Source organism: Punica granatum, chromosome 1, assembly GCF_007655135.1.
Source record: "Punica granatum isolate Tunisia-2019 chromosome 1, ASM765513v2, whole genome shotgun sequence".
Taxonomy (NCBI): domain Eukaryota; kingdom Viridiplantae; phylum Streptophyta; class Magnoliopsida; order Myrtales; family Lythraceae; genus Punica; species Punica granatum.
In genome coordinates this window covers 45,081,974-45,094,207 of record NC_045127.1, presented here as the reverse complement: position 1 = coordinate 45,094,207, position 12,234 = coordinate 45,081,974, and the positions used below count along the sequence as shown (strand labels likewise).

Below are 12,234 nucleotides of genomic sequence, written 5' to 3'. Positions count from 1 at the left end.
TTGTGTAGTATTCTCTTTCTCGAAACCTCATTCCCAAACCCTAAGAAACCCCTAACCACCAAGCTCTCGTCGTTGCCGTTGTCGCTGACAAATTACACCCTGTGATTTTTTTATGGACAAATAACACAATGTGGTTCACTTAGTGAGACATAACGGATCTCACCGTTAATTTTATTGTCACTTTTGGTCCTCAAACTTTTCTTTTTACCACTATTACTCTCAAACTTTCAACTTTTTTTTTCAATTTGGTCCTAAAATTCGAAAAAAGAAAAAGAAGAAGGAAAGGGCTAGGACTAGGGCCGTCGGTCAGCGACTTCTACCCCACTACTGAGGTCGCATGCATCCACAGAGGATGCCAACGACCATGGAGGTAGGGTCGGAGCCGCAGATTGGCGACTCTCGCTCCCGAATCAACCGGGATCTCAAATTCGAGATCCCAATCGATTCGGGGGCTAGGGGCACCAATTGGCGACCCCGACCCCATCCTTGAGGTTTTCGGCATTCTTTGTAGGTCTCACGGAGTGACACAAAATGTTATTTATCCCTAAAAAAATCACATGATGCAATTTGTCTTAAACTCAAATCACGATGGGATTTTTATATTTTTTTCAAAAGAAAATGCAAAACATTGAGGATAATAATAATAATAATAATAATAATAATAATAAAAGTTTAGAATAAAAATGGTAAAAATGTCCAAGATTGAGGACCTAAAGATTTCTTTTTCCTTAAAAAATCAAATGTAAAACGTTGAGGATAATAATAAAAAATACACATTAATATATTCTTATATTCGTTCTTTAATAATTGAGAGATATAATGAGATCTGGGTCATTCCTCGGTTACGTTGGGAGGGTGTCTTTGGCCGGTGGCGGAATTCCCAAGAAACCGGTCCCTCCTTTTGTGACACCCACCTAAAGTCTCTCATATGTTGATTTCATGACTTGGATTGGATTGACAATTTGTTTGATCTTCTGCAGTAATGTATCCCTCCAATTTTAAATGTGATGATTTGGGTTCTTTTTCAATTAATTATTAATCATTTTAAAAGTATCCCTCTTTTTAATCATTCCTTCTAGTCTTGTGTGAAAAATGTTGTAATGCTATTTAAAATAATTGAATAAAACTTTCGACATTGTTTTCAATTTTAGAAACTTGAAAGTATCTCTGTGAATGTGAACAAACCTTAGGGAGTAGTTGGCCCTCAATATAGAGGACTGCTATCTGGCGGGGGCTAGTGGGATCTCGATCGGGGATAGGATCTCGCTGACAACTACCAAATGCTCGATGTGTTAGGGGCATCCTCTATTGTCTTCGACAACCTTGCTAAGAATTTGGTCACCGCCATGGAGATCCTTGCATTTGGATTGAAAGAGAGGGAGAGAGCTAGACGGGGTGATGGGGCCTCGCCTATTGCCACCGAACCCATAGCGAGGTATCGTAGACCATGAGGGCCATAGCAACCTTGCCTAAGCCGATTATAACAAGCGCCAAGCTACCGCCACCTCCCACTCCCAACCAATAACTCCCTTGCATTTTTCTTTGTTGCCTAATTGATAGGATTCTATTTTACTTTCGAAAAAAAAATAAAAAAATTAAATGTTATGGATTAATTGAGAAAAGGAAATGTCCTCACATTCAAGTAGTTATCAATCCATATTCCATATATAGTAAAATTGGGTCAATTTTGCATTAAATAGGGTCCTATTAAATAATGTTAGAGTAGGCAATATACATGTAAGCTAGACTATGTGAAGCAATAGAGGATCAAGCGTAATAGAGCTAAAATAAATTACTAGAAATCATTGATTATACTAATTTATTGTCATGTAAAAAATTAAAATATTTGAAAATAAGGATAAAAATGAATAGATCAAGTTTGTAAGAGAAGTTTCTGACATGCATATCTCTCATAAATCCCTCTGACATATGGACGATTCCATATGCAATGCATACTAACGGACACCATTAGTCACAAAATAATTATTGAACAAGCCGAGTCATGAAACTATTTATTGAAAGGATTAATAACCAAAAAAAAAATACAAACTTTTTGTATATTAATAATTGTAGCATAAATTTTTTTCTTAACCTAAAAATATACAAATTTTTAATTTGATAATAATTATAGCACGACATTAAATTTTCGATTAGTTTGGACGGAATCGAGGCCACAGAAGGCGCCGACGATCCCATTCGGGAGAGAGGGCACTGGCGACCCCAATCAAAGGGTGGCGGCTGGAATTGAGGCCCTCACCCCCCGAAATCAGGAGAACCCTCAAATTGGGAATTCTTCTGATTCGGCAGGTGGAGCCACGACCCCAATTGGGGTCGCCGGCGCCCTTAGTGGCCTCGATTCCGTCCATATTAACAAAAAATTTGACGTTGTGCTAAAATTATTATCAAATCGGAAGTTTGTATATTTTTAGGTTAAAAAAAAAGTTCGTGCTAGAATTGTTAAAATATAAAAAGATTGTGCTTTTTTTTGTTATTAACTCTTATTAAAAACGTTTATATTTCTAAGAATCATTATTATTTGCAAAAGAAAGATCGAATAATTATTATAAAATAATTAAAAGTATGAATAACGAACTAAAAACAAAATCAGTTTTTCATAAATAGTATTTGAAAAAAGAAATTGTCACAAACTACTAATTTCATATACATATGGTGTTATTGAAAATATAATAATATTTGAATATAAGGATGCACATAATATTAATTTAAAAACATTCATTTCCCTATCGACACGTGATAAATTTTTGTAATGCATTCACAATTAGTTAAGTATATTAACATATTAAATGATAAAATTGGTTGCAAAATTATCTTAAAAATTAATCTAGATTTTATCAATATTAATATTTAAATTTGCAATTAACTATTGAAATTGCTTTAGTTTCTGATAAGAAATTCTGATTTTGCATTTCTATGACGAATGTCAATGAATATACGAAAACAAACAAGTGCAATGCACGGGATAGAAGACTAGTTACCTCGTATGTTCAATTATATAGATTTATACATGTCTCAATTGAAGTCTGAACTTCCACATGATCTGAGAAAGTCATAATGTTGAGCTTTAAATATGTCTAGGATATATCCCATGTTCGAGGCTCCACCTACCTACCATGGCATCTTTTCTCTTTTCTCTTTTTCTCGCCGTTCATGTTGAGAATACCGTGAAGATTGTAAAGTAGCGGAGAAAGAAAATGTTGATTTCTACACCAATATGAGACTAGATGATAGCTTTCTCTAATACAAAAATAATTAAATACCGATCTTAGGTATGAACAGACTTTCTCTGACGTTATTTAATTGATTAATATAAAAATTGAAATAAAAGAATATTTTAGCTTTCTTTTTTTATCTTTAAATATCTTAATTGACCTTATGATCGAAGGAAGGATTCTTGGCCTTACATAATTTTTACATGACAATTATTTTGTATATTTAAATTTTGGTTTGAGGAAAAAAATAATAAAGAAGGAAAGGGATAATGGACGGATGCGAGGAGTGTGTAGAGAAACTCTTAAAATTTCACCATTATAATCTCAATTCAGTTGTTCTTATTGATCCAAAATATACCTTATGTGGTTGAATTGAAAATTTAGATGTACAAGGAGAATGAAGTCTTTTCATATACAAAATATACAGACATTTAAACTTTAGATGTGTATCCATACTGCATACGGAAATGACAAAACATAAGTTAAAACAACAAAAAAGATACATTGGAAAAAAAAACTTTAAATCATGTTCAGATTTACTGCAGAATCCGAGATATGTTACTGAATTTAAAATTATAATTTTGTGATAATTCTACGTAAAAAATAAGGTATTGACGGTCGTCCATATCATTTGTTAAGTTAGTAACAAAATCGTTTTATTAAAATTATTTTAATTGAACAAAAACGAATATTAATCGAAAATAGCAATGGATGCATATTGTAATTCATTAATTTCCGTTCGTTCTCTTAATTGAATTTCAATTCAACTAGAATCGGTCCAATCATTTACTAAAAGGATTGAGTCAAATATAAAGATGCTATTACAGGTATAGTATATATATATATATATATATATATACACACTTTTATATCCGGCCACCCTCCCTTCCCCCTTATCCCTTCATTTTCCTGATCTTTTCTTCACTTTAAATTTTGTTAGTTTTTAAAATATATTTTTAAAATTATTATTTCTAAAATAATTTTTCGGATAAAAAGTGAATTTTTAACGAAAAAGTAGATGGTAGAATTTGAGTGAATAAAACGTGCAATGTTAAAGATGAAATTGAAAAAAAAAAAATTAGAACGACAACGAAAATGCCATACAAGGTTGAGGAGAAATATGACTTTTTCCCATGAGAATAAGTCAAGTAGAAGTAGAAGACAGTGGGACGACACTTGACGGATGGGCCACGATAACCACGTGACAATGGGAACGGCGCGACCATAGGAGCGGTGCGCCCGGGGACAATCATTGCATTCCATGAGAAAAGACATGTGAATGTGATCCATCTTTTTCTATTCTATCCCCGCCACGTCACTCCAAATACTTCGCCTCCTTATAAATTATCATAAATGATTTTTCCTCCAATTCGGAATATTTTCAATCTCTCTGCTGGACAAAATGCCCTTGATTTTAACAATATTTTACAACCGTGCCCCACAGAGAGATTTGGCTATATCGAATTCGGAGGTAATAGAATAACTCATAAATTATATTTAACATTTAAAACGCATAACAAATATATAATATCTGAGCCACTTACATGATCTGGGATCAAGTGATACCGAGACCATGGCCATTCGCTCCGCGTGGGCCCACATGAGACGGTCCTGATGAGCTTGTGTCAGGTGCGACTCACGATATTAAAAAACCCATATGATATATACATCCTTTCTCTGTCTCTTCCTCCCTCCGGTTGCCCGAGCCACTAAATCAGCGGTTTTGTCTTTTATGTCCTTCATAAACTAATCTTTATTGTTTATTGCTCTTTATTTTACTATTATGAAAAGCCAAGTAAATTTGGAAGCTTGTATTTGATTTTCGAATCGAATAATGATCTAATTCAATTTAATTTTGTATAATGATTATAAGTATTAATAAATATAATAATGCGTAAAAATATGTATATATATATATATATGTGAAAGTAGATAGAGAATTTATTATTAAAATATTAATTATAAAAATGATTAGGAAAAAATATGAATAAGAAATTATTATTATTAAATGAAAGAAAAAAATAAAACGATTATATTATTGAATTTTGAAAAGAATAGAGTTAAGTTGAATAGAGTTAGATTAAGATTTGAAAATCAAATTGAGCATGTTGCTTAACTTTGTTTGTCAAAAATTATTGGGTGATCTTATCTCGCCATGTTACTTGAGGAAGTACCAATCAAAATATATGAAATTAGGAATTTGGTGCTACTCATTTGGATAATTGCCATAATTATTATTCACTAAAAAAATTTTATTAATTTTTTCTCACCATATTATTAGAGGAAAGATGATCTAAGATTTTCTCCCAAACGTGAGCTTCACCTTGCTTGTCAAAAACAAATAAAATAATAAAATAATAATAATCTGCAGATCGCATTAAGTCTGTTTCAATTTTATAATCCTGTCTTGATGGTAAAAGATATGCAGATAATATTACTGCCAGAGCAATCCTATAAGTTCGAAAAGAATATACAATATGGTCTCAGAAGCGATCCGAGTACGACATTTTACCTGAAATTAGCTAGGCCTCGGGCTTACTCCGGGTGCAATTTTTCAAGTATGCCTACGAGTCATCATTGTCTGCCTCTGGCTTCACAAAGAACTCAATATAAGCAATTCGGCTGGGCTGATGATAACCAGCAGAATTAATGTAAGGGTGCGTATTCGTAGATCGGGCGACTGAAACCAAATGCTGCACTTTCAGCATGCCACCTCTTCCTATGGTCAGCTTGCTTCCTCTGTTATCTTTGGTAACACTGCTGGGCAAGTTCGCGGTTGTTGCCCGGAGAAACTTGTATCTATACCTGTTCATTATCGTGTTGATGCCCAGCACATGATTCAATACAAGCGGTCCAGATTAATAAGCAAAAGAGAGTGACAAAAGTTTTCAAAGTCGGATGATGCTTTTTGAGTTTTGTGGTGCTACCTATGGGAGACTAGCCGATCGCAATGGAATGCTGTCAGAAGATCAGTGTTTACATAATACATGAAGTCTATCTGCAGAGAATGTGAAAATATGAATACTAAAGCATAAGTTGGTAGACCAAGAATATCATTGAACGTATGACTAGCATTTAAAAACATAGTCGAATTGCACCTGCAAGTATCCATGCCCTTCGCCCATGAAATTTACTGAAGGGGGAGATGGCTGTAGAGTGATTTGGATGCTCGATCCTGGCCATTCGACGTCATCAATAGCTTCTTTCAAGGCAGCTGACTGAAAGGAGGAAACCATAATCTTTTATTGTATGTTGATGTTTCTAACGGGAGTGCATGTTTATGAATATCATGTGTTTTATATCATTAAATTTTTTTTTCTTCTTGTTTTTTTTTTTGAACAAGTGATTGCTTGAAGTTTTCTTTTAATCAACAATAGTGCAGGGCAGATTATAAGCTTTACAAGCAGAAATCAAAAGTACCATGAGTCAGTCAGTTTCGTTCCAGTCGCAGGGCAGACTACTGAGCGTATTTTCTGTCACAATAATGATATTAAAATATGTAGGAAGGATGAACTAGACTAAAACCCATGCAGTTCCTAGATGAATAAATGCATCGAAGAATAAGCAGGGTAATTGCTTGGGAGAGAACAAGTTTATGTGGTCTCTATCTACACGATAATACAAGTATAATACCTTACAAGTGAAACTAAGTGGGGTACTTCCTGCAGGTTCAAAGTCGTAGTCCCATGAAATTGTTTCTGGAATTCTTGTTCTAATCTCTGCATAGATACAAGCATCCGATGAATCAATGGACCTGCATCACATGAAAAGTTGAGCATCATAACATCATAGTGATAGGATCCAGAAAAATGAAACTGAGCCACTCAACCCTTATAATAGAGTTCACAAATTAAGTTTCACATGAAGCTGATGCATTCATAAGCTGGTCATGATTATTTCTACTATTATCAAGCATTGCCAGAAACTGAAATACAAAATGCAAACAAGCAATGCTATTAGATTGAGTGGCAAGTGAAAGATGGAGATTCAACAAACTTCCCTCCACTCACCAAATGAAAAAAACTGATTGTTCAAAGTCCTGCTGATTATTGAGAATGACCCAGTAGAGGAAAAGAAAGGACTTGCCAGAGTTTTCTAGACATGTTCGGGCAAATATGGAACTGAAGCCATTTTGAGTAGAGGAATTTCCAATTCAATTCCCTGTGGAGATGTTAGTTCTTACTGTCTCTATCTTTTGTTGCACTCTAATCTTCCAATCATAGATTGACTTTAGTTGAGGCTCAGTGGAAGGGGGGAAAAATTTGAGAGAACAGATTTTCTCTTTGAAATGTATCATTTTACATGTTGGTTTACCAATTAAAAAGACATCAGAAACATTAAGTATGAACCAGCTAACAGCTCGTTTTCTATCTCTCTACACCATTCAGCTGCCAAAACAAGCAAAATATTTTGGGTTCTTGTCAATGCATTGAATTGATGATGCATCCAATTTAACCTACAGGACCTATTTTACCCTATTGAGGATTGGGGAATATGATGACAGAACGAAGCATGCGGCTTACTTGAGGAGAAGCTGCATGTCTGGTCCTGGATACTGAATTTCAATCGCACCGGAGTGCCCTGGAACCGAGAATGTGTTCAAGCAATCGACAAACAGCCCCAAACTCACTCCGAACTTTGGCCGCCCTTGTGCCTTGTATTCATACTGGATAAATAGCTACGTTCAAGAAGCACAGGATGATCAGGACAGAAATCCATATAAATCGAAAAATGTAACCAGTTCTGTCACACGGCTGCCGAGCAAAAACCCTACGAAGGAAAGCCCCAGAGGAACAACTCTTCCACATTTTCTAATTCTGCTAGGTTTTTCCCAGCTAATTCGATAATTGACTAATATCGGAATTAACGAAAATCAAATCATCAATCTCTGCTCAATTTTCTAGAGATTTTCAGAACGTTAGAACTAATGAGGCTCCCAAACTCATTGAAGGATAAACTTCATGGAGAAGCCACTGCGCTATGAGATTCAAGTTTCTACAATCGAAACACAAGAGGAAGCTGAATCAGGACTTCGACCTCACGCTGCAGATAAACCTTCGCCTGAAGACAATTGCTATCCTCGACGATCAAAACGATTCCGTGCTCGGACAGTTCGATCACTGCATCCTAACCGAATCGAAGAAATCATCAGATCAGCAGAACTTTTCGATTGACATGAAAATGCTCGAAAACCTCTGCTGAATCGAGAAGCAGAAGAGGAAGTCCGCGAGGAGAGTGGAAAGGATACCTGGTGACGCTTCCAGCGGACGGCGGAGAGGGCATCGACCATGCCTTGGACGTTGTCAAGCTGGCAGACGAGATCCGGCGCCTCCGCCTCCACCGCCGACGAGCTCATCTCCGATGTCTTCCGCGCCAATCCCGTTCCTCTTTCCCGCCAAAAACTTTCTCCGACACAGGCACCTTCCGCGCCAAATCCCCCTTCCGTAAAACTCTCATCAGTTCAGGGAAAAGGCCGTTTTCGGTACTCAACCTTGCGTTATTAATATATTTTTTTTCCGGTTCTAAACCTATTTTTTCGTTCAATTTCATCCTTAACGTGGTATATTTTGTTTAATTCCCCCCTTTCTTTCAAAATTTACCTTTTCATCCAAATATATTCTAAAAAATAACAAGAAAAATAGAAATCGCCGGCGGTATCCTCATTGGGGGATGGATTGAGCCGACGAGCCCCCTCCATCGGAATAGAGGGATCGACGCCTCCCTCACCTTCTTCCTTTCTCTTCAACGTCAGTTCATTCCTCTTTTTTTCAATTTTTAATTTTTTATTATTTCTACAAATATTTTGGATGGAAACTAATTTTTGGATGGAAAATTAGACAGCAGGACTGAACTGAATAAATTGTGCAATGCTCAGGATGAAAATGAATGAAAAAAAGTTTATGACGGAAATGAAAAAATTACGTAAAATTGAAGACCAAAAGTGGCTTTTCCGAAGTCTTCTCTCGTCCCACATTCGTACATGGCCCAACCAAGAAATTATCAGATTAACGCAATCTACATCGAGTCACTAGATGGCTAATCTATATATAATCAAGGAAAAACTACAAAAACTCTCATTGTGGCTTGGGATAGGGACAAATTGTACCATGTATTTTTGTTATGGACAATTAGATCCCCTGTGGTGTACTTCGTTAGCTATAGAAGGTTACCACGTTAATTTTTTTTTCATTTTAGTCCTCAATCTTTAACGTTTTAATCATGTTGGTTCTAAGTCTTTTTTCTTTTATCATTTCTATCATCAACTTTTTATTCTTGTCCTCGAAAGAAAATCGAAAGGGAAGGAGGGGTCGAGGCCGCCAATCGAGAATTTCGACTCGGAGTCCCCAATCGATTGGGAGGTTAGGGCCGCTAATCGGCGACCCCTCCACCGAGGTCACCAGTACTCACGGAAGACGCCGACGACCTCGTCGGAAGGGTTGGAGCCGCCAATCCAATCGACCGGGGACTCCGAGTCGAAGTTCTAAATCGATTCGCGGACTGGGGCCGCCAATCGGCGACCTCAACCCCTCCATTGAGGTCGCCGGTACTCATGAAGGACACTGGTGACCTTGATGGAGGGGTTGGGGTTGCCAATCGGTGACTTCAACCCCTCCATTAAAGTCATCGATACCCACGGAGGAAGCTAGAGACCTCGTTGGAGGGGGTGGGTCACGGATTGGCGGCCCCAACCACCCAATCAATCGATGACTTCAAGTCAGAGATTTTGATTGATTTGCGGGCTGCCAATCGGCGACCTCGACCCCTCCACCGAGGTCGCCGGTACCCACGGAGGACACTGGCGACCTCGATAGAGGGGTCGGGGTTGCTAATACCCACGAAGGACGCCGACGACCTCGATCGGCGACCCAACTCCTCTTTCCCTTTCGATTTTCTTTCGATAACTAAAATGAAAAAAATAAAAAGTTGAGATTATGAATAATAATAGAAAAGAGATTTATAACCAAAATGATTGAAAGGCTAAAGATTGAGGACCAAAAATTTTTAAAAAAAACTAACGTCGTAACCTCTTATGGATAATGGAGCACACCACAGGGGACTAATTGTCCCTAAAAGAAACACATGGTGCAATTTGTCCCGACTCCAAACCACGAGAGGGATTTTTGTACTTTTCCTTATAATCAATTATAATAATACATACATAAAAGTTGGGAGCGCTTATAAAAAAAATTTGGTTTTAATTTTTTTCAAATCTATCATATAGTTTTAATTTTTTTTCTCAAATCTATCCCCGATGAAATGCCACAATTGTAAGAATGGGTCCATTTACGTTCCACGTCAACAACGCCGTTAAATGTTAACAGAGAAATTAACGTCAGAAAAGATTTGGAGCCAGACATAAACCATAGGCCTTTCTAGGTAATTTTTAAACTATGAGATATATTTGAGAAACAAGTGATACCATGTGATATCTGGCATAATAACTCGTAAAAAGAAACCCAAGAAAACTTCACCTTTCCCAATCCTTCTATCTCTTCCGCATACCCAAAACAAAATCACAGAAGAGGTGACGATACCGGCGAGGACTCAGATGTGAGGGCTGAGAGGATGTGATGACCTTGGACCGTCAGAATCGCGGCAACACCAACAAAGGTTGGAGAGCTCGTCAAACATAAGAACGAAAGAGAGAAAGTAGTGGGAGTTAGATGAGGGCGAGGACTTAACTGAAATGAATACATGAAACCCTAATATATATATATATATATATAATTTTTAGTTTACTTATATTCAATTTTCGATTCGGTTCGCAGATACTGTGAATCAAAGCCGAACCGAAAATTTTATATTTCAAGGCAAAAATCGAATGATTAATTCGACTCAGTTTTTCAGTTTAATTCGGTGTGAACTGAATAATGGACAGCCGTATTCATTCTTTCTCTCTTCTTATACAAGGAGTTATGCAACAACTTAATTCATCATAGTAGTGAATCATACATTATGCATATTTTTCTTTTATTAGGAAGAGTCATTTAATATATAATATTTGTTAGAGGTATCTCGCATCAAGCTCGGAAGATCCGAGAGACTCGGAGACCTAGAAAGGAGGACAAAAGATTGACCAAAGACAGTGAGGAGTATTCAGCAGTTAGTACCGCAACACAGAAATGGATGTTGCAGAACTGTCTGAATATAGATGTTGAGCACTTCAGTTGTGCCGCAGAACTGGACGGCCACGTGCGAGTTTTAGTTTCTGTTTTGGTGCGATTTCGTTGTAACTCGGAGATATCTTTCTAGATGGTCTTGATATATCTTTAATGATAAATATTCTAGGATACATTCTTGGAGATATTTAGGATATTTATATGATACTTGATAAGGAAGGATTTGTCCATGAAACGGGTACAATTTAGACTTGATTTTATGTTGTTTTCATGGTATCTGATTCTTGGATGACGGTTTCTAAGAAAACTTGTATAAGAAAAGAGTTGGAGGCAATTTGATGCATGTTCGGGATGAATTGGAGACCATTGAAATATCAAGATGGAACTCGCAAGGATACAAGGACTTATGGTTAGTGGTGCACCACGTGCACAACCGATCCGAGAGGGAGTTCAGAATCAATCCCCGATTTATTTGCAAATCCTAGGATTCCCTTTCAGTTACAATAAGAGTTTTTAGGAAATCTTTAAAGATAGGTTCATTATTTGTTTCCTATTTTTGAGGGAGATATAAAACCTAAGGATCATCTAGGTTTAGGTTTTTTTCTTTAGTTTTTGGGAAGAGAAACTTGGAAGTAGGCAAGCGATTGCGGAGTGTTCCTCCAACGATCGTCAGTTTTAATGGATTCCGGCATAGCCATGTATGGCTAATTCGTTTTGTTTGACTTGAGAACGGAAACCCCACGGTTTGGTTTTGAGGAGCAGGTTTTAATATTTCAATTTCAGTACTTATTCTTTATTGGATGTCATCGTTATAAGTATTCTCTCATGGTCGTGACTAGAATATTTGTAAGTTAGCTTATCGACGACTGCTACGGTGTTTGTAG

General features: G+C 36.8%; 1 protein-coding gene across 3 annotated transcripts; it reads right to left on the bottom strand.

The window, feature by feature from the left end:
* Window positions 1-5,577: 5,577 nt before the first annotated feature.
* Window positions 5,578-8,701, bottom strand: LOC116193465 (cell cycle checkpoint protein RAD1). 3 transcript variants are annotated; one of them, XM_031522174.1, is made up of 7 exons: window positions 8,479-8,701; window positions 8,268-8,357; window positions 7,754-7,908; window positions 6,864-6,984; window positions 6,329-6,448; window positions 6,158-6,228; window positions 5,578-6,035 (listed from the first exon to the last, which is right to left on the bottom strand). In XM_031522174.1, the coding sequence occupies exons 1-7, from the start codon at window positions 8,584-8,586 to the stop codon at window positions 5,795-5,797; spliced, it is 906 nt and encodes a 301-aa protein (XP_031378034.1). In that variant the 5' UTR covers window positions 8,587-8,701; the 3' UTR covers window positions 5,578-5,794. The 3 variants fall into 3 exon arrangements, with proteins under 3 accessions (XP_031378034.1, XP_031378049.1, XP_031378041.1); XM_031522189.1 differs by having other exon boundaries at window positions 8,268-8,350; window positions 8,479-8,616; XM_031522181.1 differs by lacking the exon at window positions 8,268-8,357.
* Window positions 8,702-12,234: the final 3,533 nt, after the last annotated feature.